The following is a 27,719-nucleotide window of genomic DNA, read 5'->3' as shown; positions in this document are numbered from 1 at the left end:
ATTATTGATCACTACATATCACTATTTTATGCTCGTTTACAAGCATGTTTCCATGCATGACCGTGATGACATTTTCTGCCCACCTCAGGTGTATAGGACCACCTCCCCCTCCTCCGTGTCCCTACGGCTTAATGACAGTTGTGTCGTCAAATGACATGTGCGGGATCATCACAAACCCTACCGGCCCCTTTGCTGCTTGCCATGCCGTTGTGGATCCAGCAGATTTCTTTGACGACTGCGTCTTCGACATGTGCGCACGGGACGGAGACATCGTGGGCCTCTGTGAGAACCTGGAGGCATATGCTGACGCTTGTGAGGACGCCGGCGTGACGATCACTTGGCGGACTGCAAAACTTTGTCGTAAGCTCGCTTCTAATTCAAGATCTCCGATGTATTTTCACAATTCTTTCGGGATTTTAGTCACATATTCTATAGAAATTATCTTCATATATTTTGTTTTAGACCAGTACTACTTGTTTTGTGCCTTTGAGACATCAGGTAAAACTGTCTGAAGAGGTAGAATTTAACTCTTTTAAAACTTTTTGACAGCCTTTTTTTTCACGACTTTATTCACCTCCACCAATTCTTACAACCAAGAACAAAATCATAACATCATACTTAAGTTGGAACAATACGTGAAAAGTAGCATTACAGAAGTGATACAAAAACTAACTATCTGTGACAAAAAGAGAACTTTAACTAGTAAGTAAAAAATTATACAAAGCTTAAACTTTATATATAAGTACAGATAATATTATCATAGACCAATACTACTTGTTTGGCGCCTTTGAGACATCAGGTAAAACTGTCTGAAGAGGTAGAATTTAACTATTTTTACAATTTTTGACAGCCTTGCCGTGTCCACCAAACAGCCACTACAATCCATGCGCAAGCCCCTGTCCTCCGACCTGCCAGGAGCCCAACCCCGTGTGTATCACCCTCTGTGTGGAATGCTGCGAGTGCGATGACGGGTACATCATGAGCGGACAACACTGTGTTCCAGTAGAAAAATGCGGATGTACCGACCCTATGACCGGTCAATATTACGAGGTCAGTACAATGAACATGTTTCTTGGGCCTTGGAGTAGTCACATTCTTGAATATCATGTCATGTTGGTGTACAATCTTGGTCGATGCTCTGGGCAATAAAAAATAGGGCGTAATTATAGGGAACGAGCAATTGATTTATAACCTCCACAAAAGATAAAAGTACAGTTTTGTTTGTTTGCTTGTGTGGTTATGTCTGCATGTTTGTGTTTTCCGGATATATTTGTGGCCAGCATAACGTGAGAACCATTAGATGCTTTGTAATAACGTATTTAAGAAAGCAAAGTTCAAGGTCAATTTTGCCTCCTCCCCCCTGTCCTGTTGTGTGAACTCAGTAGTATTGCAGAAGAGCTTTCGGTTTTCATATCTTTTCTTCTGGACATGCTATAGTCTTGCTGTGAATGCCCTCGTGTATTCACGGTAACACCCATTCTGCGAGCCATTGATAAATGTTTTGGTGTGCATTAATTATACTGTAGCGGAATACAATACAATATCGTGACTAGCCCTAACCCGTTTCGGGTGATAGTTCTAAAGCATATATCCTACTAAGAAACATTGATTCAAAGTGCAATCAGTCAGAAAGCGACTTCATTTCATGTTTTAAAATGCCACATGATCATCTCAGGAGGCAGACACATTATTATGTTCAAGTCAAGTCAGGTCAAAGCCTTTCTTTTCTTTCGACGCCCTAACCCTAACCCTAACCCTAACCCTAACCCTAACCCTAACCCTAACCCTAACCCTAACCCTAACCCTAACCCCAACCCCAACCCCAACCCCAACCCCAACCCCAACCCCAACCCCAACCCCAACCCCAACCCCAACCCTAACCCTAACCATAGCCCTTTCTTTGGGCCACACAGGCCGCTTTTCATTGATTCTGTTGATTTTATTGCATTTCTTTCCACTTTTAGCTCGATGAAACCTGGGTAGACGACGGTAGACGTTGTGTTTGCAGGGAAGACAACAGAATTATCTGCAAACGTACGTGATGATTGATAAAGTCCTACAAAAGTATTGTGATGCTCTTACATCATCTATCTTACACATTGATACCTGATAAAATGTTGTCTTATAGGCATGGTATCACATTTATATCGTATGTATCTTACATGAGATATGCTTCTTTGAAGTTAGTTTATTTTATGAATTTATACAGATATATTGTAACAGTTATGAATTTTTAAACCGAACACCGTGTCTTTGCAGGATGTTCCTTTGACATCGTCTTCATACTGGACCGTTCGTCTAGCATTGGACCGTACGGAATGTTCATTGCCGAAAAATACATCGCTCATATCATCAAATGCCTGTATGGCCTGGATGTTGACGTGAGTAATAGCTCTGGCTATTTAGCACATTTATTTAGTTCAGAAAAGTATTTCAGTCAATGCACGCGTCAAGCACATTTACATCCCAACTCATTGAATCACTAGAGATTATTTAGACGCCTTACTAGTGATTACCATGCCTCTAAATCATTAAATCACTAGTAAGAGAATATTCTACTAGTTGGTTTAATGAGCTAATCACTAGTAAAGGATTCAAAGAATCTCTTACTAGTTATTTAGTAATTTAGGGGCATGCTAGCTCATTAGATCACTAGTAGACTGCAAAAGTATTGTGTTACTCGTACAAAAAATCACTAGCACAATTTTTTCACTTCGTCTTTTGGCATGTTTTACTAATACTAACTAAATACATGTGCAAAATGATCAGATCTTGAGTAATCCTAACTCTAAGCTTATAGATGAGTTAAGCGCTTAACAGCCTCAACTGGACATGGTGGCGGTTGATTGTATGTACTTGATTCCCTCAAGGCATGAATATGGCAAGTAGGATATGTGTGGTAGACGCTAGATAAATCTGACAACTACCCCTCTTTGGCAACACGTGTTGAGAGTCCGTCACCACAGACTGTGACATGAATGCATATTTGTCATTTCGTATGGAATGTTTTACACAATGGGATGTCATTATCTCCATGAATTATCTCCATGAAAAATGGAGATATAAAACTACGCACAAAAAGTTCGGAAACTTAACTTTGGTCGATCATATCTCCGTTGTTTCTTGATCAATTTCAATGATTTATATATCATTGAAAAGCTTTTATGATTTTCTTTCCCATGATACTTAACTTGTTATTGTTGTAAATTAATACAACGAGCACCAGACCTGCTTATGCGAGCGAGTCTCATAAAAAAAGTGCCCAAATTACCCTACTAAATGTAAAACGCTCAATTCGGTATTTTGTCTTCTGCTGGTAGCACATGGCTTTTGTACGAGGGTGATGTGAAACTTGAATCAACAAAACACATTAATATGAAAGCCAAGGGTAGTCTTCATCCAAAGAAAAAATGCGTAAAGGAGCCTCAGTTATGATGAGGGTGGCTTAATACTGACTACACAGCCCGGCACATCCTCCTCATGCTTGTCACCAGTTTTGGTACGCGGCCCCTGGCTATTCTTCCACAAGGAGTCGTCGCAGGTCGACCAGTGTTGTTCTGTTGATCACAACTGCATGCACAGCTCGCCCAAGCTGATCAGTGATCACAGAGTCTGAGACTGTGTTCAATTTGTGTTAAGATCTGGGCTACAGGAGGGCCATTCTATCCTCTGTATTCCTGCATAGGTACTGGAGGTGGTCTGAAATGACTCTCACAGACTCATTCTGTATGGACGTGCACTATCATCTTGCAGAATGGCACCCAGTCTCATAATCATATTGCAGAGATAAGGATCTTGGAAATGTGACTGGATGGAGAAAGGTGTCTCTATATCGACACATCGAAGTTGCTTAGGATGATTAGCCTGTTTTTTTTCCGCTGGCAGTTAGCGCTGTACTGCCTCACACTATAACACTGACCCCAACAAACAGTCAGTCTATCTGTGTAACAGTCAGCATAGGGTTCTCCTCGCCGCCCCAACACTTTAATTTACCCATCCAACAGTCGAAATAAACCTTCTCTTATCTGTAGCTGTGAACATAACATTCCACCACACACTGTTCCATTCACGATTTGGACGACACCACCACTAATGGGTTTGACGCTGCGCTAGGTGTTTGACACTATTATGGAAATTTGGGCACATTTTTTCTACAACCCACTCGCGTAAGCAGGCCTGGTGCTCGCTCCATTAGATTGCAATTATAATGAGTAGGGTATCATAGGAAAGGAAATTACACAGGCTTTCCAACGATATATAATACATTGAAATTGATAAAAAAACAATGGAAATATGATCAATCAAAGTAAAGTTTCCAAACTTTTTGTGCGTAGTTTAGTTTTGGGTGTGTCTGTCTGTCTGTTTGTCTGTCTGTTTGTATGTGTTTCCGCACTATTCCAGTCAGCATAACTCAAGAGCCTCTTGGTTGATTACAATGATATTTGGTATGTGGGCAGGTGTTGTGAAGCCGAAATTCAAGGTCGATTTTGGCCCCCCTGGTATGTGACCTTGGTACTGCAGTAGAACTTCAATTTTTGTATCTTTTGACCTGGACGTGCTGTGGTCTTGATTTTTGGGTGGCAGATAGCTTGTGATGTAATAAAGAAGTGGTGTAGGTTTGGGCCCCCTAGCAGCTTCCTCTGGAACTGCAGGGGCGTTTTTGTGAAAATCTTCTTAGGAGAATAACTGAACAAAGGAACAACGGATTTCCATGATATTTAGTATGCAGGTAGCTTAGATAGAGAGAAACACAATGAAGTGCAAATTATGCTAATTGGGACTTAATTTGCATAGCTAATGAGGAAAATCTATATTTGCAGTGTTTTCCATTATCAGACTCAAATACATGTAACATATGTAGTTTATGGAAAGTAGAGCATCAACAGATATCAATTATGCAAATAAATTCCTAATTTGCATAATCAATGCAAAGACACCATAATGCATCTAATTGGAAAATTATAGGACTGTCCATATTGCAACGTGTGTAAGTTTAGATAAAGGTGTTTATGGCCAAGCATATATCATGAAAATGTGTAAATCATTTGCATGAATAGAATTGTTCATGGAGATATGAGGTCGTGGAACTCTTGTTGTTGTTGCTTTTAGGTTGGGTACATTGTGTTTGACTGCATATCGAAGTGGCTGATCTCTCTGGGACTCTACAACGTGGATACTTCCGGTCTCATCCCCAAAATTAAGGCTGCTGATTTCACTGGGGGCGAGAGCCGAGCTGGGAATGCCATTCGTTATATGAAGGCTACGGTAGGAGAATCATTTTCCCCCACTTTCTTTGTACACTATGCAGCTTTTATGATGTGGTCTTGTACCGTTGATAGTGCATATCACCAGCAGTCAGGAACATAACTTGTGTAACATTTCAAGAAACTGATATGGAATTTCGATTCCATTTGTATTTTTGTACGCCACTCCTGATGTAGAAAATAGTTGGATTGTATCGTATCTTTTAGTTTTTTTATTCAAGGGTGTATTGGCGACTCCTCATTGCAGGACTGATAAGTTATAACATCTTTATAAATTCGAGTACTTCAGATTTTAAGACGGTCAATGCTACAGATAGATTTGATTATATTTCTAGATTCAACAGCTCACACAGTGTTGAAATAGGCAAATATATAAAAGATTGTTTTGTTATTAGAAAAAATAATGATACTCATAATTAGCTCAACTTGAATCATGTAAAGCCTAAGTTAGTCATTTTCTTGTAGTGAATAGTTTTATTCCATACTTAGGTCTTGTTCTATGTTAACTGTTGTTGCGATACTTTGTACCTGCTACAATAGTCGTGCAATAAAGTTCTTCTTCTTCTATCACCTCGTTTCTAAATTGTCTTGTTCTGTTTGTTTTAGGCCGATTACCGAAACGGAATCCCCAGTGCGGCTGTTGTACTGACAGATGGTCGTGCGTATATCGAGGTAAGCTTAATTTCTAGCTGGTTATTTTCAGAAATATCTAATGTTGCGTACTGTTAGGTAATATTCTAGGTCATGTCCGCTTACCAGAAGGCCCCTTCATCTATCCTATTAGCGTTAATCTCATTATTTGGACAGAAATATGATATAAGTGCAGTATCTGATATCTCTAAGATCTTAGGTCATTTGTATCAGTCTATGCTGGTGGCTATCATAGTATCATGCTTTTGCAGTCGTAATTATAGTAACATGAGGAGTTGAAACAAAATGCCTGGTTGAATTAGGTAACCATAAAACATAAAACATCTAAGTTGATTAGTGAATAAGGTCTAACTTTTGTTTGCTCCTCGGCTACCATGGTCACTGTGTGTTATACAGCAGATTATGCCTTCATGTTCTTAAAAAAAGATCTGTTGTTCTTGTTCTTATTAACTTACTAGAACCCAGCCAACTTGTATGAAATCCAAGCCGATGCAGCAAGAGCAATGGGCATTGAGCTGTATGCTGTGGCAGTTGGAAGGCCGTACTTCTTCAACTACGCTGCGCTTGCGTACATCGCGGGTGGGTGGGACCGAGTGTTCGACCGCTTCAGCTGCTGCGATCTTGCCGTAAGACTATTGGAAGATCTGTGTGGTACGTATTGGTTTAAGTTTCATGATTTGTGTGACACGTATACTTGTTTAAAAAACAAGTAAATCTACATACCGGTTGATTTGTTCTTTCACTCTGAGTCACCATTGTTTGGCCTTGAGGTTATAGTGGCAAACCCCGAATGAATGGATGATATTCATACGCGCATTGATTTTCGCCTGATTTTGGAAAAAAATTGTTCTCCTCCGGCGATACATAGTGTAGTTGTAGAATTGACACTTGCGTGGTAGCCTTTGATCGTAGTAGTAGACGTGGCACCAGTGCGGTAGTCTTGAGTGTAGTTGTAAAGTTTTTAGGTATCTTGTCCCATTTTGCACATCTTAGTTTTTGCGCTCTCGCATCAAATTTGGAGTCTGAAGAAGATGTCATATATAAAACTTACTTGCCGTGGCCTACGCAACAAACACACTTTGAATCAAATTCAATCCAAAACTTTATGTTGGTTACTAGACTACTAGAATCTAGTATCACTGCAATTAATCATTTCAGCTGAAATAAAAGGGTGTTTTGAAAGATTTGCCTGTAAAGTACAGACTTAAAGGCACTACCTTCCTTTCCAAATGCAAAACAGTTATACTGTAGACAATTTAATACTTTCTGACGTTGACAATATTCCCCAATCCAACAGTGGCGTGTGACGTGAGTTCGGACCTGTTTTTCGTTCTGGACGGATCCGGCAGCGTGGGTGACGATAACTTCGAGAAAATCCAACAGTTTGTTGTGGATGTGGTCGGCGCTTTCACCATCAGTTTAACTGACACTAGAGTTGGCGTGGTTCAATACTCATCTAGCAGCGAGTAAGTGTTTTCCCAGTATGTAAATATTAAGGCTCTAGAAAGCTGCCTTAACGCTAATTTTGTCTTTCCGGCAGACCTAAACGCAGGCAAGACAAACAATCCAAAGTGACCACAAATGACCAAAAGTGAGCAGATTTTCTGACCAGATGCATACCTTTCAGAATAACAGCCATATTAATTTGCTGCTGTGCCAGGCTAATCAAATGCTGCTCACGACCATATGTACTGTAAGTGTCGGCTGACAGAGTCTGACGTATTTTAATTTGATTATCCAGCCTGGCGTGTAACCTGGGAGATCACCCTGATGTGTCATCTTTCGTCACCGCCATCAATACCATGACGTACCAATATGGGTCCTCCACATATACCGGGGAAGCTATGGAGTTCGCACGTCAAAACGCCGCCTGGAGGCTTGCACCTGTCCCAAGGGTAAGTACATGCACATGATTTTGAGTTCATAATTAACGTAAAAATGCATTATGATGATGGTTTATTGAGAAAAGCCAAACCTACATCGTGCACAACAGTGCAAAGAGAACAGTGGTAGTCAGCAGATTAATTGTGGGCATTTCGGCAGAGCTAAATTGGTTAATTAACAGCACGACCCTTGACCTTATGTACCCCGGATGTCCCTCCCTGATAGTGCAGTTAATTAATGTTTCCCAATTTTGAAATACTGACAAAAACTGTTAATGACACAGTTTTATACTTTCCTAGATTATGATCGTTCTGACCGACGGAAAGTCATGGGACAATGTCGTCCCGGCCGCTCAAGCCCTGGCCGCGGATGGCGTTAAGGTGTACGCCATCGGTGTGGGCAACTATGACGCCGCAGAACTACTGGATATTGCCAACGGCGACACAGACTGTCGGTTTGAGCTGGACGACTTCGACGCCCTGAAAGACAGCATCAACATGATCGTTAAAGCCGTCTGTCTCGGTTAGTACAAAGCCATACACAATATAGTTCCCATGCTATGAATACGACTTCACAAATGAGTTAACCCATTGAATTATTAACAATACCTATAAACTCCTGGATGTGGTTGTGGGACATTTTTCAACAATGAGACTGACATCAATCAAGCGGGGAAGGCAATTATAGATCTAGAGGTTCAGTCGACTCTCCGTGGTTCTTTTCCCTCTCTTCTTCAGAAGGCTTTCAGCCACTTGCTACTATAGGTCCCATTCGTATGATGCTTTCCCAAATGTGTTTCGTGTCCGAACTGCGGAACCAAAATACGAGGTATAACTGACATCAGATTATATATCTAAATGTTCAAGCCATTCTTCAGAAGACCTCAGTAATCCTTGTTTTCTTGTGACAGTTTACCCGGCAGAATTATAAGAGTTGATATGATATTGCTCACAAAATCTATACAGATGACGCCACCTGTCACCAGCCCGCGGACCCTGGACTCTGTAAGGCTTACTTTCCACGGTGGTACTTCAACAGCCAGAGTGGACAGTGCGAGCAGTTCATCTATGGAGGCTGCGGCGGTAACGACAACAACTTTGCAACCTTGGCGGAATGTGTGAGTACTTGTGGAAGTAAGTGCAAGAGATCTTCATTCTGTGAATTCATTATCATCGCCAAAAAAGTAAATGCTTTCAGTGTTGTTTGTGGTTGGTTGTGATTGTGATTCAGTCTATTTGTTTGTGGACGGCATAATTTGAGAAGCTGCGGGTGGATCTTTATAATTTTGGTACGTGGGTATACATAGATGTCGGGAAAACTAAGATCAAATTAGATAGCTGCTTTCTACGATACTGCAGCAGAAGGTCCGGTTTTTATATCACGTATCCTGGACATGTTATGGTCGTGATTTTTAAGTGCTTCAGGCAGAGAGTAAGTGTTGAAGGTTTGGGCTCCTAGCGGCTTGTTTGGAACTACAGGGAGAGATTTTTGTTTGAGACTTTAAAAGAGAATAACTCAAGAAGGGGTTTTCATGATTGTTGGTATGTAGATAGCTAATTAATATTCAATAGGTGATGCTTCATATAGTATATTCATAATATGTCAGTCGTAAAAGTTATCATCCTAAGAAGTGATATTGTATGTGCTCTTATCATACATAAGGAAGAAATGCTGTGATACCTCAAACGCTTGATTACTACTAGCTTGATTGTTTTTTTTTTTTTTTTTTTTTAAAGAAATATGCTAATTATCAATGCTTTATTGATGTTACCAGCCCCGTGCCCACCTGGCGTCGACATGGTGGAGTGCTTTGCCGACCCCTGTGATAATGCCGAATGCCCGGCCAATCCTGACGCAACTTGCAGAGCCAACTACTGCGGAGGTTGCAATGCCGTTTTCTACGATGCCCAGGGCAACGAAGTAATGTGCATTTACCCGATTTAAAGGGGTAAGCTGAATATTTTTGTGAAGTATTGTGTTAAGATGAACTTCCAAATCAAGGTCAATCGGTGTCTGATATCGCAATCCAAGTTTTGTTTTTGATTTAGAGACTTGGATCATTACACAAGTACATTCATTAGGGTTAAAATGCTGACTGAAAAAAAAAACATTGCATTTTTTTTGGGTTGGATTATTCCACTTCTCAGTCTCATTTATGTCGTCCTGAAATACAATGATTGGAAAAACATCAAATTAATGAAACGCTTTTGACTTTGATTGCAGGTTGAGTGACTACTGACATCGGGAATGCAGTCTTTGGTGGGAGAATCTTCTTTCCCCCGATGAATACTGCGAAACGGACGTTCTGATCATTAGTCTGAAAGAGCGTATGATTCCTTTGCATCTTCAAAAACTTCACAATAACTTAAATTTTACAGCTTTCAAGTCCTAATCATCTCAACAGATAAGCACGACTAAATGTACAGCAGTCCATAAAACAGGCGACTTAGACTCGAATCTTGAGATACCAAGACATTTGAAGAGACTTAACATTGTTTCACATTGCCAGAGGAATCATGCATCACTTTCAGAGTATGTTTTCGTCTCTTTAAATCTCCAAGATTCAATCCTATCCACTTTTCTACCCCCTATATGCTTCCTAAACGCTATCATTGCATCGTCTTGGCCCAAATACTTTATTTCTTTATTACCTGTAACTCGCTCTCTCTCTCTTTCCCTCTCCCTCTCTTCACCGCTCCTCAGCTAGCGCCGATGCGGGCCGCCACAGCCTGCCACTCTCTTCTGTCTAGTGCTTGCTTCTCAAGAGGGACCCGTCTCCTCTAGATCTGCGACACCGCTTCATCTTTCCTAATAGACTACAATCAAAAGTGTATATGCAAACTATTTGGCTTCTTAGCATAAGTCTCTCAGCTGTGACGTGATAGAACAACACACAACCTTGTATCTGTTTCGTGATATACACATTCTGTCTTCAGCAAAATGCATAAATAATATCTAGCAGATTTTCTGGGACAACATTTCTACTCACAACGTGTAAAAGAATATGTTGTTTTTTCAACCTCTTCCTACATGACAGACCCATGCACGTTTAAATCCATGGACACGTCCCTCACAATATGCTCAGCAATGCTTGTACTTCTTACGAAACATACATTTCGAAACAACGGAAAATCAGGCAAGCTATCCAGCCAAACTGAAATTGATAACTGCCAAACTTAACGACAAGGTTTTTAGCATGGGAAACACTGAATAATTTTTATTTTGAGAAGGCTGGATCCTAATTTTAAAACAGATGAAAATTTTAAATCATAATTATGAACCTATTCCACGTGAAATTTGTCAAAATTGGTCTAAATTTCCACCCCAACACATCTAAGCTAAAAACAACATGTCAAAGTTCTTGCTTATTCTTTCTATTTGTCACGTTGTTTGGCATATTTCCCCAAGAAAAGAAACAATCGTCTTAACATTGCAAAACTTAAAAAGCAGGTTTTGCTCGTGGAATAAGTAGATTAACATTGATATAACCTAATAATTCATAGAAAAATAATATCTAATTTTCTTTTGGTGTTAGATGCTGCTAAAGGGGCAATGGGTTTGAATTATATTGATCAGTTAATCGGAATATCATTAACCAAGAAAAGCACAGAAACATTATGCGGTTGTTAAACGGACCAAATTGAATAAATCCTCACAAATTCTTTCATCTGGAAAAAAAGGTTGATTAAGATTGCAAAAGCGATAAATTCCTAAGTGTAAACAAATTAAACGCTTATCAGAGAAAAAGTATTTGGTCTCCCCTGGTCCCCATGGAACGGAGAATGGCATTTCCAACATAATTTCGTAATGTCCAATAAAACATTGATTTATCTTACTTGGCGGTTCAAAGCACCCAAAGGCCAACCAGAAAACGAGTATGAAATTGCGACTATGGTGAATTTCCCTTAAAAACAAAGTGAAACTTAATTGACAAATGACGTTAGTATTCCATAAATATGACGTTTTATTGAAACCATGACCTATCAAACAACTGTATAACGTTATCTTGCCCAATAAACCAAACAAATAGTTAAACAATCAGTTTGGATAGCTGATAAGTTTTAAACCAATATATTTACCTATATCATGCTTGCTTTATCATTTAAGCCACTCAGAACGATAAAACGCCTCATTATGTTACAGAACATAATGCTGAACGCTAGATGACTTGCGCGCATTGGTGAAATAGTTTCATCGGTATTTATGGGATCTTTGGCTTAAGTTATCTTATAATATCTTATTGTTATTTCAGGTTAAAGAATGCTTCTTGTATTGTTAATTAAATTTTACTTGATAAACGGCAATGAAATAAAAGTTTAATTTTCCCATCTCGCGAGTCACCAATATCATTAACACCAAAGATGTGGAAAGCAAATTTGCACTTTTTGTTTAAAACGTAATTGGGTAAGGCATGGAAATGTGCCTATTGCAAGTATCATTATACACATTCGTCTTAAAGTTCCGACCCTACAATCAAATATGACTACTTGAATCATTCTTGACCTTTCAACTTGAAATCATAGATTGTCAATAGTAAAGGTTATGCTGTGGTGATAAAGAAAAAGTTTCAGTTTGAACGCTTAAGAGATTGTTTACGGGCTCATAAGAGAGAGTATGTGTTTAAGATGATTCCACCATGACAATGACAATGAAATTGCTGATGAGTCCCTGTATCCTTGTACATCCCGCAACATTTCAGAGGTATGGCGTGCATACATTATATAACTTCAATGTATAAGATACAACCAATTATATAAGGGCCTGGACATAACAAATGGAGCCTTTTCAATTTAAGATGGTTAAGAACAAGTTTGACATTTCAACTGGAAACTGGTAACTGAATCATTCACAGCAGACCCATATAAATGTAGATAATAAATGGTAAACGAAAATTATTGTGTTTTTGTTTTCTTTGTCAACGTCTCTTTGATTTAGTTATGTTAGATATGTTAGGGAACATCCATGTAACATCTTAAGGGTGAAATCCTTCTCGTGGAAGATCAAACATTTTTTGAGTTGAATTTCATTTTAGCTCCGAACTAAATAGCAAAACTGTTCCATACACAGAAAAAGATAATATGGAAATTGTCAATAAAATGAAAAGGTAATGCATGCACATGGCCCCAACTTGGCTATAATGTGATACCTAATCAAAGACCGAGCTGTCATTATTGTTACACGCACTATCAAACTGAAAGTTATATAGGAAATTTATTGCAAGTAGGCTAATTACAGCTTTGCGTAGCAAAAACCTTTGTTGGATCCGGTGGCATGTGTAGTGGCCGCCATTTTGAATTGTGACGTCACAGGGCCGCCATACCATTTTATTGGGAGGGGTGTTTTTTGGGTCGCTAGCGTTCTCTCTACTTTTAACAAATCGGCACAATGCCAATACATATTTACAAAAAGACCCCATAATCGCTAAACTAAGATAGCAAACCTGAAGTATATGTAGCACAAATTCTTAACTCTTGTTGCAAGTATTTAGTACATGTAACACGAAGAGGACGGACAATGATGAACAGTATAACATGTGACCACTCTAGTCTTAACTACTGACACTAAGTTCTAACTTATTGGGTTCGACTTCTTTTTCCGAGAGAGTGGAAGACGAATGATCCCACTTTTTCACATTTCTACAAGAAAATCGTACTTTTGTTTGTTTTTGTTTGAACGCATGAACGTGGGGGGGGGGGGGTCATGATGGGGTTCAAAGGTCAAAGTTGAAAGACAGGAGCCAATGATGTTTACATGATATCATATCGTCAGTAAATTAATACTAGAGTTAAGTATTTGTGCTACATATACTTCAGGTTTGCTACGTTAGTTTAGCGGTTACGGGGTCTTTTTATAAATATGAATTGGTATTGAATTTTTATTTGAGTTGAATGTGTGATAGTTGCGTGCCGATTCTTTTTCTTTGCATGATTCTAAAGTAGATAGTTGTGGCTTTCTGGTGCATAAAAAGCTTTGGAGCTTGCAATGTCAGTAAGTACTTTTCTGAGCTCTTGTTTCAGTGCATTAAAGCATAGCTTCCTATGCACAAGTCTGACTGTGGTATCTGCCCTTTGATTGCAACCAATACCATGAGATAAGCAGGCAGCAGATCTACAGTCGCAAACTCGCCTTCACAAACCAGGTGTCAGAAGTAGGCATTCATAACTTGCCTATAAATTACTCGTAGACTGTATCTTCCCGTTGCCATGACGACTGTCTTAAATTCCTAGTTTCCATGGAAACACTACGGCAAGTGGAAAAAGTGATGGCAAACAAAAAATCTAGTAATGAATAAATCACAGGATGAAAAAAAGATGCATAATTCCTTTGCCTCATTTCCCAAACTTATATTATAGCCTGTAACATAAGTTTGGCAAATGAGGTAGAAGAAACATGCATTACAGGTTAAAATGTCAAATCATATACATATATTTATATATTTCCCCGGAATATGAATACATAAAACATGGTGTTACTTGAAAACCAAAGGGGGCGTAAATTTTCAGTGGGCATTGCTGAGTTTACTCTGGTGACAGATGTATTTGTTGAGACGTATGACCAATAAAACATTATTAAATAGGCATACTAAATAACAATCTTATAAGAGCTTGACTTTAAAAGCTCTAGACCAAGTCTTGAAAAACAGGCCTCGCCCTTCAAAAATAAGCACTGGCAATATCGATTGCATCCTGAACAACTGTTATTAAGTTGCTACAAATACGTCTGCGTAAATTACATTTCAAGTTGTGTTAATTTAACGGTGTTCAAAAGGTGACACCAGCTGGTGACTCCAGCTTCTCAAAAATCGATGTTGCCTTAGGCCCAATTTACACTAGTTCAATGAAACTGTAGTACTACACATGGTATTCTACTACTGTAGTAGATTTCAGATTCGCGTCCACTTTACACTCAACGACAGGAAGCCTAGCAGGACGCCCCACTGTTCCTGATTGTCACGAAATTGTAGTGACCTATTGTGACCTTTGAAAAATCGCGGGAGGAAATTTCAGCATGTTTTAATTTGTGAAAAGGTAGGGGTTTTATCTGATGCAAAATACTAAGGAAAAGGGCCTGACAGCTCGGTTTTACTGAGAAAACTTAAGAATGACCGCAGATGACCCGAAATGGAACGCGCGATCAGTTCGAATTACGTCAGATCGAACATGGTTGTTGCCTTCGAAGTGTAGTCTACTACCTCTGTACTACAGTTTCTCTTTACACCCGGTACGAAGTCTCGCAGAATCTCCGCCGAAGTGTAGTACTACTACCCCCGAGGTTGTAGTAGACTTCTGTAGTAGACTACAGTAGTTTTCTTTTTACACCCAGAAAAAAGCTGTAGTCTATGTGAAGTAATACAGTTAAAAGGACAAGTGTAAATTGGGCCTTAGATTCTCTATAATTTCCCCGAGACAGTTCATACACAACAATAGGCATTCTTTTGTGACATTTCTGCAGTGTAAATCAAATCCAACGGGTTGAGTTTAACACACTTTTTATAATAGATACTATACCATACTCTATTCATACTCAAACTCAAGCCCAGATCCTTCGAATTTTTCTCTGAAATGCTTGTCGAACGCCTCACTCTGCGGCTCTGTGAACAGGTTCTTCCAGTCACCAACGACACCTGGAAGGTAATGAAAGAACTGCATGCACAAATTTGAATTTGCACCTCACCCGAACAAACCCGAACTCACCCGAGTCAAATATGTAGTATGCAAGGGACAATGACTTTATGTGACGTTCTAGATTAAAAAAAATATACAGCAAGTCTTTATTCTTTAAGTATTTACAAGTTTTTGTATGTTTCTCTGATAGTATTTCATGATAACAACTACGTGCTTCTATCTGAGGCTTAAAAACACTTTGTGCACAATTATCATAAGTTGATCGCGATACAGTTTTGCTATACTGTAATCTATGACCCAAACGGCTTCCACCGTTTTATTGTCCTGACGTCTGTCAAACTACAAAAAGGTATATATTGGCGGACCTAAGTGGTCCACAACATTGAGAATCCAATATGGCGGACAGACATTCCTTCTCATCTTGGAACGAGAGGGGTAACATGCAAAAACGGGAAAATACTTAAGATTTGCTGCATATTTTTTATTCATAATTACATAGACGATGTATCCATGCAGAACGTCACAGAAAGTCATTGCCCCGTGTATACTGCATATTAGACTCGGATGAGTTCGGGTGAGTTCGGATGAGTTCGGGTGAGGTGTTTAGGCATACCGGTGAATGAAATCACTTTACTTTCTCATTCATGGTTAGGGAGTGATAGCTGACCAAAGTTACGCCCCCCACCGCATACTTATAAAGCATTATAGACCAATTCAGTGCTCCGGTCTAAAATTGAATCTCTTTATCAGAATGTTCAAACTTTACATTCAAACGATAGGGCACTTGGCGGGTATTTGAGGAAATGAAATCACTTTACTTTCTCATTCATGGTTAGGGAGTAATAGCTGACCAAAGTTACGCCCCCCACCCCATACTTATAAAGCATTATAGACCAATTCAGTGCTCCGGTCTAAAATTCAATCTCTTTATCAGAATGTTCAAACTTTACATTCGAACGATAGGGCACTTGGCGGGTATTTGAGGAAATGAAATCACTTTACTTTCTCATTCATGGTTAGGGAGTAATAGCTGACCAAAGTTACGCCCCCCACCCCATACTTATAAAGCATTATAGACCAATTCAGTGCTCCGATCTAAAATTCAATCTCTTTATCAGAATGTTCAAACTTTACATTCAAACGATAGGGCACTTGGCGGGTATTTGAGGAAATGAAATCACTTGACTTTCTCATTCATGGTTAGGGAGTAATAGCTGACCAAAGTTACGCCCCCACCCCATACTTATAAAGCATTATAGACCAATTCAGTGCTCCGGTCTAAAATTCAATCTCTTTATCAGAATGTTCAAACTTTACATTCAAACGATAGGGCACTTGGCGGGTATTTGAGGAAATGAAATCACTTTAATTTCTCATTCATGGTTAGGGAGTAATAGCTGACCAAAGTTACGCCCCCCACCCCATACTTATAAAGCATTATAGACCAATTCAGTGCTCCGGTCTAAAATTCAATCTCTTTATCAGAATGTTCAAACTTTACATTCAAACGATAGGGCACTTGGCGGGTATTTGAGGAAATGAAATCACTTTACTTTCTCATTCATGGTTAGGGAGTAATAGCTGACCAAAGTTACGCCCCCCACCCCATACTTATAAAGCATTATAGACCAATTCAGTGCTCCGGTCTAAAATTCAATCTCTTTATCAGAATGTTCAAACTTTACATTCAAACGATAGGGCACTTGGCGGGTATTTGAGGAAATGAAATCACTTTACTTTCTCATTCATGGTTAGGGAGTAATAGCTGACCAAAGTTACGCCCCCCACCCCATACTTATAAAGCATTATAGACCAATTCAGTGCTCCGGTCTAAAATTCAATCTCTTTATCAGAATGTTCAAACTTTACATTCAAACGATAGGGCACTTGGCGGGTATTTGAGGAAATGAAATCACTTTACTTTCTCATTCATGGTTAGGGAGTAATAGCTGACCAAAGTTACGCCCCCCACCCCATACTTATAAAGCATTATAGACCAATTCAGTGCTCCGGTCTAAAATTCAATCTCTTTATCAGAATGTTCAAACTTTGCATTCAAACGATAGGGCACTTGGCGGGTATTTGAGGAAATGAAATCACTTTACTGTCTCATTGATGGTTAGGGAGTAATAGCTTACCAAAGTTACGCCCCCACCCCATACCTATAAAGCATTATAGACCAATTCAGTGCTCCGGTCTAAAATTCAATCTCTTTATCAGAATGTTCAAACTTTGCATTCAAACGATAGGGCACTTGGCGGGTATTTGAGGAAATGAAATCACTTTACTTTTTCATTGATGGTTAGGGAGTAATAGCTGACCAAAGTTACGCCCCCCACCCCATACTTATAAAGCATTATAGACCAATTCAGTGCTCCGGTCTAAAATTCAATCTCTTTATCAGAATGTTCAAACTTTGCATTCAAACGATAGCGCACTTGGCGGGTATTTGAGGAAATGAAATCACTTTACTTTCTCATTCATGGTTAGGGAGTAATAGCTGACCAAAGTTACGCCCCCAACCCCATACTTATAAAGCATTAAAGACCAATTCAGTGCTCCGGTCTAAAATTCAATCTCTTTATCAGAATGTTTAAACTTTGCATTCAAACGATAGGGCACTTGGCGGGTATTTGAGGAAATGAAATCACTTTACTTTCTCATTCATGGTTAGGGAGTAATAGCTGACCAAAGTTACGCCCCCCCACCCCATACTTATAAAGCATTATAGACCAATTCAGTGCTCCGATCTAAAATTCAATCTCTTTATCAGAATGTTCAAACTTTGCATTCAAACGATAGGGCACTTGGCGGGTATTTGAGGAAATGAAATCACTTTACTTTCTCATTCATGGTTAGGGAGTAATAGCTGACCAAAGTTACGCCCCCCACCCCATACTTATAAAGCACTATAGACCAATACAGTGCTCCGGTCTAAAATTCAATCTCTTTATCAGAATGTTCAAACTTTGCATTCAAACGATAGGGCACTTGGTGGGTATTTGAGGAAATGAAATCACTTTACTTTCTCATTCATGGTTGGGGAGTAATAGCTGACCAAAGTTACGCCCCCCACCCCATACTTATAAAGCATTATAGACCAATTCAGTGCTCCGGTCGAAAATTCAATCTCTTTATCAAAATGTTCAAACTTTGCATTCAAACGATAGGGCACTTGGCGGGTATTTGAGGAAAAGAAATCACTTTACTTTCTCATTCATGGTTAGGGAGTAATAGCTGACCAAAGTTACGCCCCCCACCCCATACTTATAAAGCATTATAGACCAATTCAGTGCTCCGGTCTAAAATTCAATCTCTTTATCAGAATGTTCAAACTTTGCATTCAAACGATAGGGCACTTGGCGGGTATTTGAGGAAATGAAATCACTTTACTTTCTCATTCATGGTTAGGGAGTAATAGCTGACCAAAGTTACGCCCCCCACCCCATACTTATAAAGCATTATAGACCAATTCAGTGCTCCGGTCTAAAATTCAATCTCTTTATCAGAATGTTCAAACTTTACATTCAAACGATAGGGCACTTGGCGGGTATTTGAGGAAATGAAATCACTTGACTTTCTCATTCATGGTTAGGGAGTAATAGCTGACCAAAGTTACGCCCCCCACCCCATACTTATAAAGTATCATAGACCAATTCAGTGCTCCGGTCTAAAATTCAATCTCTTTATCAAAATGTTCAAACTTTGCATTCAAACGATAGGGCACTTGGCGGGTATTTGAGGAAAAGAAATCACTTTACTTTCTCATTCATGGTTAGGGAGTAATAGCTGACCAAAGTTACGCCCCCCACCCCATACTTATAAAGCATTATAGACCAATTCAGTGCTCCGGTCTAAAATTCAATCTCTTTATCAGAATGTTCAAACTTTGCATTCAAACGATAGGGCACTTGGCGGGTATTTGAGGAAATGAAATCACTTTACTTTCTCATTCATGGTTAGGGAGTAATAGCTGACCAAAGTTACGCCCCCCCCCCCCATACTTATAAAGCATTATAGACCAATTCAGTGCTCCGGTCTAAAATTCAATCTCTTTATCAGAATGTTCAAACTTTACATTCAAACGATAGGGCACTTGGCGGGTATTTGAGGAAATGAAATCACTTGACTTTCTCATTCATGGTTAGGGAGTAATAGCTGACCAAAGTTACGCCCCCCACCCCATACTTATAAAGCATCATAGACCAATTCATTGCTCCGGTCTAAAATTCAATCTCTTTATCAGAATGTTCAAACTTTACATTCAAACGATAGGGCACTTGGCGGGTATTTGAGGAAATGAAATCACTTTACTTTCTCATTCATGGTTAGGGAGTAATAGCTGACCAAAGTTACGCCCCCCACCCCATACTTATAAAGCATTATAGACCAATTCAGTGCTCCGGTCTAAAATTCAATCTCTTTATCAGAATGTTCAAACTTTACATTCAAACGATAGGGCACTTGGCGGGTATTTGAGGAAATGCAATCACTTTACTTTCTCATTCATGGTTAGGGAGTAATAGCTGACCAAAGTTACGCCCCCCACCCCATACTTATAAAGCATTATAGACCAATTCAGTGCTCCGGTCTAAAATTCAATCTCTTTATCAGAATGTTCAAACTTTACATTCAACGATAGGGCACTTGGCGGGTATTTGAGGAAATGAAATCACTTTACTTTCTCATTCATGGTTAGGGAGTAATAGCTGACCAAAGTTACGCCCCCCACCCCATACTTATAAAGCATCATAGACCAATTCAGTGCTCTGGTCAAAAATTCAATCTCTTTATCAGAATGTTCAAACTTTGCATTCAAACGATAGGGCACTTGGCGGGTATTTGAGGAAATGAAATCACTTTACTTTCTCATTCATGGTTAGGGAGTAATAGCTGACCAAAGTTACGCCCCCCACCCCATACTTATAAAGCATTATAGACAAATTCAGTGCTCCGGTCTAAAATTCAATCTCTTTATCAGAATGTTCAAACTTTGCATTCAAACGATAGGGCACTTGGCGGGTATTTGAGGAAATGAAATCACTTTACTTTCTCATTCATGGTTAGGGAGTAATAGCTGACCAAAGTTACGCCCCCCACCCCATACTTATAAAGCATTATAGACCAATTCAGTGCTCCGGTCTAAAATTTAATCTCTTTATCAGAATGTTCAAACTTTACATTCAAACGATAGGGCACTTGGCGGGTATTTGAGGAAATGAAATCACTTTACTTTTTCATTCATGGTTAGGGAGTAATAGCTGACCAAAGTTACGCCCCCCACCCCATACTTATAAAGCATCATAGACCAATTCATTGCTCCGGTCTAAAATTCAATCTCTTTATCAGAATGTTCAAACTTTACATTCAAACGATAGGGCACTTGGCGGGTATTTGAGGAAATGAAATCACTTTACTTTCTCATTCATGGTTAGGGAGTAATAGCTGACCAAAGTTACGCCCCCCACCCCATACTTATAAAGCATTATAGACCAATTCAGTGCTCCGGTCTAAAATTCAATCTCTTTATCAGAATGTTCAAACTTTACATTCAAACGATAGGGCACTTGGCGGGTATTTGAGGAAATGCAATCACTTTACTTTCTCATTCATGGTTAGGGAGTAATAGCTGACCAAAGTTACGCCCCCCACCCCATACTTATAAAGCATTATAGACCAATTCAGTGCTCCGGTCTAAAATTCAATCTCTTTATCAGAATGTTCAAACTTTACATTCAACGATAGGGCACTTGGCGGGTATTTGAGGAAATGAAATCACTTTACTTTCTCATTCATGGTTAGGGAGTAATAGCTGACCAAATTTACGCCCCCCACCCCATACTTATAAAGCATCATAGACCAATTCAGTGCTCTGGTCTAAAATTCAATGTCTTTATCAGAATGTTCAAACTTTGCATTCAAACGATAGGGCACTTGGCGGGTATTTGAGGAAATGAAATCACTTTACTTTCTCATTCATGGTTAGGGAGTAATAGCTGACCAAAGCTACGCCCCCCACCCCATACTTATAAAGCATTATAGACAAATTCAGTGCTCCGGTCTAAAATTCAATCTCTTTATCAGAATGTTCAAACTTTGCATTCAAACGATAGGGCACTTGGCGGGTATTTGAGGAAATGAAATCACTTTACTTTCTCATTCATGGTTAGGGAGTAATAGCTGACCAAAGTTACGCCCCCCACCCAATACTTATAAAGCATTATAGACCAATTCAGTGCTCCGGGCTCAAATTCAATCTCTTTATCAGAATGTTCAAACTTTACATTCAAACGATAGGGCACTTGGCGGGTATTTGAGGAAATGAAATCACTTTACTTTCTCATTCATGGTTAGGGAGTAATAGCTGACCAAAGTTACGCCCCCCACCCCATACTTATAAAGCATTATAGACCAATTCAGTGCTCCGGTCTAAAATTCAATCTCTTTATCAGAATGTTCAAACTTTACATTCAACGATAGGGCACTTGGCGGGTATTTGAGGAAATGAAATCACTTTACTTTCTCATTCATGGTTAGGGAGTAATAGCTGACCAAAGTTACGCCCCCCACCCCATACTTATAAAGCATCATAGACCAATTCATTGCTCCGGTCTAAAATTCAATCTCTTTATCAGAATGTTCAAACTTTGCATTCAAACGATAGGGCACTTGGCGGGTATTTGAGGAAATGAAATCACTTTACTTTCTCATTCATGGTTAGGGAGTAATAGCTGACCAAAGTTACGCCCCCCACCCCATACTTATAAAGCATTATAGACCAATTCAGTGCTCCGGTCTAAAATTCAATCTCTTTATCAGAATGTTCAAACTTTACATTCAAACGATAGGGCACTTGGCGGGTATTTGAGGAAATGAAATCACTTTACTTTCTCGTTCATGGTTAGGGAGTAATAGCTGACCAAAGTTACGCCCCCCACCCCATACTTATAAAGCATTATAGACCAATTCAGTGCTCCGGTCTAAAATTCAATCTCTTTATCAGAATGTTCAAACTTTACATTCAAACGATAGGGCACTTGGCGGGTATTTGAGGAAATGAAATCACTTGACTTTCTCATTCATGGTTAGGGAGTAATAGCTGACCAAAGTTACGCCCCCCACCCCATACTTATAAAGCATCATAGACCAATTCATTGCTCCGGTCTAAAATTCAATCTCTTTATCAGAATGTTCAAACTTTGCATTCAAACGATAGGGCACTTGGCGGGTATTTGAGGAAATGAAATCACTTTACTTTCTCATTCATGGTTAGGGAGTAATAGCTGACCAAAGTTACGCCCCCCACCCCATACTTATAAAGCATTATAGACCAATTCAGTGCTCCGGTCTAAAATTCAATCTCTTTATCAGAATGTTCAAACTTTGCATTCAAACGATAGGGCACTTGGCGGGTATTTGAGGAAATGAAATCACTTGACTTTCTCATTCATGGTTAGGGAGTAATAGCTGACCAAAGTTACGCCCCCCACCCCATACTTATAAAGCATTATAGACCAATTCAGTGCTCCGGTCTAAAATTCAATCTATTTATCAGAATGTTCAAACTTTGCATTCAAACGATAGGGCACTTGGCGGGTATTTGAGGAAATGAAATCACTTGACTTTCTCATTCATGGTTAGGGAGTAATAGCTGACCAAAGTTACGCCCCCCACCCCATACTTATAAAGCATTATAGACCAATTCAGTGCTCCGGTCTAAAATTCAATCTCTTTATCAGAATGTTCAAACTTTGCATTCAAACGATAGGGCACTTGGCGGGTATTTGAGGAAATGAAATCACTTTACTTTCTCATTCATGGTTAGGGAGTAATAGCTGACCAAAGTAACGCCCCCCACCCCATACTTATAAAGCATTATAGACCAATTCAGTGCACTGAATTGGTCTAAAATTCAATCTCTTTATCAGAATGTTCAAACTTTACATTCAAACGATAGGGCACTTGGCGGGTATTTGAGGAAATTAAATCACTTTACTTTCTCATTCATGGTTAGGGAGTAATAGCTGACCAAAGTTACGCCCCCCACCCCATACTTATAAAGCATTATAGACCAATTCAGTGCTCCGGTCTAAAATTCAATCTCTTTATCAGAATGTTCAAACTTTACATTCAAACGATAGGGCACTTGGCGGATATTTGAGGAAATGAAATCACTTTACTTTCTCATTCATGGTTAGGGAGTAATAGCTGACCAAAGTTACGCCCCCCACCCCATACTCATAAAGCATTATAGACCAATTCAGTGCTCCGGTCTAAAATTGAATCTCTTTATCAGAATGTTCAAACTTTACATTCAACGATAGGGCACTTGGCGGGTATTTGAGGAAATGAAATCACTTTACTTTCTCATTCATGGTTAGGGAGTAATAGCTGACCAAAGTTACGCCCCCCACCCCATACTTATAAAGCGTCATAGACCAATTCATTGCTCCGGTCTAAAATTCAATCTCTTTATCAGAATGTTCAAACTTTACATTCAAACGATAGGGCACTTGGCGGGTATTTGAGGAAATGAAATCACTTGACTTTCTCATTCATGGTTAGGGAGTAATAGCTGACCAAAGTTACGCCCCCCACCCCATACTTATAAAGTATCATAGACCAATTCAGTGCTCCGGTCTAAAATTCAATCTCTTTATCAGAATGTTCAAACTTTACATTCAAACGATAGGGCACTTGGCGGGTATTTGAGGAAATGCAATCACTTTACTTTCTCATTCATGGTTAGGGAGTAATAGCTGACCAAAGTTACGCCCCCCACCCCATACTTATAAAGAATTATAGACCAATTCAGTGCTCCGGTCTAAAATTCAATGTCTTTATCAGAATGTTCAAACTTTACATTCAAACGATAGGGCACTTGGCGGGTATTTGAGGAAATGAAATCACTTTACTTTCTCATTCATGGTTAGGGAGTAATAGCTGACCAAAGTTACGCCCCCCACCCCATACTTATAAAGCATCATAGACCAATTCAGTGCTCCGGTCTAAAATTCAATCTCTTTATCAGAATGTTCAAACTTTACATTCAAACGATAGGGCACTTGGCGGGTATTTGAGGAAATGCAATCACTTGACTTTCTCATTCATGGTTAGGGAGTAAAAGCTGACCAAAGTTACGCCCCCCACCCCATACTTATAAAGCATCATAGACCAATTCAGTGCTCCGGTCTAAAATTCAATCTCTTTATCAGAATGTTCAAACTTTACATTCAAACGATAGGGCACTTGGCGGGTATTTGAGGAAATGAAATCACTTGACTTTCTCATTCATGGTTAGGGAGTAATAGCTGACCAAAGTTACGCCCCCCACCCCATACTTATAAAGTATCATAGACCAATTCAGTGCTCCGATCTAAAATTCAATCTCTTTATCAGAATGTTCAAACTTTACATTCAAACGATAGGGCACTTGGCGGGTATTTGAGGAAATGCAATCACTTTACTTTCTCATTCATGGTTAGGGAGTAATAGCTGACCAAAGTTACGCCCCCCACCCCATACTTATAAAGCATTATAGACCAATTCAGTGCTCCGGTCTAAAATTCAATCTCTTTATCAGAATGTTCAAACTTTACATTCAACGATAGGGCACTTGGCGGGTATTTGAGGAAATGAAATCACTTTACTTTCTCATTCATGGTTAGGGAGTAATAGCTGACCAAAGTTACGCCCCCCACCCCATACTTATAAAGCATTATAGACCAATTCAGTGCTCCGGTCTAAAATTCAATCTCTTTATCAGAATGTTCAAACTTTGCATTCAAACGATAGGGCACTTGGCGGGTATTTGAGGAAATGAAATCACTTTACTTTCTCATTCATGGTTAGGGAGTAATAGCTGACCAAAGTTACGCCCCCCACCCCATACTTATAAAGCATTATAGACCAATTCAGTGCTCCGGTCTAAAATTCAATCTCTTTATCAGAATGTTCAAACTTTGCATTCAAACGATAGGGCACTTGGCGGGTATTTGAGGAAATGAAATCACTTTACTTTCTCATTCATGGTTAGGGAGTAATAGCTGACCAAAGTAACGCCCCCCACCCCATACTTATAAAGCATTATAGACCAATTCAGTGCTCCGGTCTAAAATTCAATCTCTTTATCAGAATGTTCAAACTTTGCATTCAAACGATAGGGCACTTGGCGGGTATTTGAGGAAATGAAATCACTTGACTTTCTCATTCATGGTTAGGGAGTAATAGCTGACCAAAGTTACGCCCCCCACCCCATACTTATAAAGCATTATAGACCAATTCAGTGCTCCGGTCTAAAATTCAATCTCTTTATCAGAATGTTCAAACTTTGCATTCAAACGATAGGGCACTTGGCGGGTATTTGAGGAAATGAAATCACTTTACTTTCTCATTCATGGTTAGGGAGTAATAGCTGACCAAAGTAACGCCCCCCACCCCATACTTATAAAGCATTATAGACCAATTCAGTGCACTGAATTGGTCTAAAATTCAATCTCTTTATCAGAATGTTCAAACTTTACATTCAAACGATAGGGCACTTGGCGGGTATTTGAGGAAATTAAATCACTTTACTTTCTCATTCATGGTTAGGGAGTAATAGCTGACCAAAGTTACGCCCCCCACCCCATACTTATAAAGCATTATAGACCAATTCAGTGCTCCGGTCTAAAATTCAATCTCTTTATCAGAATGTTCAAACTTTACATTCAAACGATAGGGCACTTGGCGGATATTTGAGGAAATGAAATCACTTTACTTTCTCATTCATGGTTAGGGAGTAATAGCTGACCAAAGTTACGCCCCCCACCCCATACTCATAAAGCATTATAGACCAATTCAGTGCTCCGGTCTAAAATTGAATCTCTTTATCAGAATGTTCAAACTTTACATTCAACGATAGGGCACTTGGCGGGTATTTGAGGAAATGAAATCACTTTACTTTCTCATTCATGGTTAGGGAGTAATAGCTGACCAAAGTTACGCCCCCCACCCCATACTTATAAAGCGTCATAGACCAATTCATTGCTCCGGTCTAAAATTCAATCTCTTTATCAGAATGTTCAAACTTTACATTCAAACGATAGGGCACTTGGCGGGTATTTGAGGAAATGAAATCACTTGACTTTCTCATTCATGGTTAGGGAGTAATAGCTGACCAAAGTTACGCCCCCCACCCCATACTTATAAAGTATCATAGACCAATTCAGTGCTCCGGTCTAAAATTCAATCTCTTTATCAGAATGTTCAAACTTTACATTCAAACGATAGGGCACTTGGCGGGTATTTGAGGAAATGCAATCACTTTACTTTCTCATTCATGGTTAGGGAGTAATAGCTGACCAAAGTTACGCCCCCCACCCCATACTTATAAAGCATTATAGACCAATTCAGTGCTCCGGTCTAAAATTCAATGTCTTTATCAGAATGTTCAAACTTTACATTCAAACGGTAGGGCACTTGGCGGGTATTTGAGGAAATGAAATCACTTTACTTTCTCATTCATGGTTAGGGAGTAATAGCTGACCAAAGTTACGCCCCCCACCCCATACTTATAAAGCATCATAGACCAATTCAGTGCTCCGGTCTAAAATTCAATCTCTTTATCAGAATGTTCAAACTTTACATTCAAACGATAGGGCACTTGGCGGGTATTTGAGGAAATGAAATCACTTGACTTTCTCATTCATGGTTAGGGAGTAAAAGCTGACCAAAGTTACGCCCCCCACCCCATACTTATAAAGCATCATAGACCAATTCAGTGCTCCGGTCTAAAATTCAATCTCTTTATCAGAATGTTCAAACTTTACATTCAAACGATAGGGCACTTGGCGGGTATTTGAGGAAATGAAATCACTTGACTTTCTCATTCATGGTTAGGGAGTAATAGCTGACCAAAGTTACGCCCCCCACCCCATACTTATAAAGTATCATAGACCAATTCAGTGCTCCGGTCTAAAATTCAATCTCTTTATCAGAATGTTCAAACTTTACATTCAAACGATAGGGCACTTGGCGGGTATTTGAGGAAATGCAATCACTTTACTTTCTCATTCATGGTTAGGGAGTAATAGCTGACCAAAGTTACGCCCCCCACCCCATACTTATAAAGCATTATAGACCAATTCAGTGCTCCGGTCTAAAATTCAATCTCTTTATCAGAATGTTCAAACTTTACATTCAACGATAGGGCACTTGGCGGGTATTTGAGGAAATGAAATCACTTTACTTTCTCATTCATGGTTAGGGAGTAATAGCTGACCAAAGTTACGCCCCCCACCCCATACTTATAAAG

General features: G+C 39.4%; 2 protein-coding genes across 3 annotated transcripts in view; one reads left to right on the top strand and one right to left on the bottom strand.

Annotated features, from left to right (window-relative positions):
* The window catches only part of LOC136442057 (IgGFc-binding protein-like), a 78,087-nt gene extending 66,356 nt beyond the window's left edge, over positions 1-11,731 (top strand). The window contains exons 50-62 of the mRNA XM_066438659.1: positions 89-360; positions 851-1,050; positions 1,965-2,034; positions 2,260-2,381; positions 5,110-5,265; positions 5,871-5,936; positions 6,374-6,566; positions 7,213-7,381; positions 7,657-7,810; positions 8,099-8,321; positions 8,765-8,932; positions 9,574-9,747; positions 10,023-11,731. Of these exons, the coding sequence (XP_066294756.1) occupies positions 89-360; positions 851-1,050; positions 1,965-2,034; positions 2,260-2,381; positions 5,110-5,265; positions 5,871-5,936; positions 6,374-6,566; positions 7,213-7,381; positions 7,657-7,810; positions 8,099-8,321; positions 8,765-8,932; positions 9,574-9,743 (1,963 nt within the window). The 3' untranslated portion in view covers positions 9,744-9,747; positions 10,023-11,731. The remainder of the gene's footprint in view (positions 1-88; positions 361-850; positions 1,051-1,964; positions 2,035-2,259; positions 2,382-5,109; positions 5,266-5,870; positions 5,937-6,373; positions 6,567-7,212; positions 7,382-7,656; positions 7,811-8,098; positions 8,322-8,764; positions 8,933-9,573; positions 9,748-10,022) is intronic.
* Positions 11,732-12,099: 368 nt separating this feature from the next.
* Positions 12,100-27,719, bottom strand: part of LOC136441311 (sulfotransferase 6B1-like) — a 59,270-nt gene continuing 43,650 nt past the window's right edge. For both annotated transcript variants that reach the window (XM_066437524.1, XM_066437526.1), the window contains exon 7: positions 12,100-15,423. In XM_066437524.1, the coding sequence (XP_066293621.1) occupies positions 15,314-15,423 (110 nt within the window). In that variant the 3' untranslated portion in view covers positions 12,100-15,313. The remainder of the gene's footprint in view (positions 15,424-27,719) is intronic.

The sequence above is a fragment of the Branchiostoma lanceolatum genome, chromosome 9 (assembly GCF_035083965.1).
Source record: "Branchiostoma lanceolatum isolate klBraLanc5 chromosome 9, klBraLanc5.hap2, whole genome shotgun sequence".
NCBI lineage: Eukaryota > Metazoa > Chordata > Leptocardii > Amphioxiformes > Branchiostomatidae > Branchiostoma > Branchiostoma lanceolatum.
The sequence above is the reverse complement of the archived record's forward strand: the minus strand, read 5'-3'. Positions and strand labels throughout refer to the sequence as shown.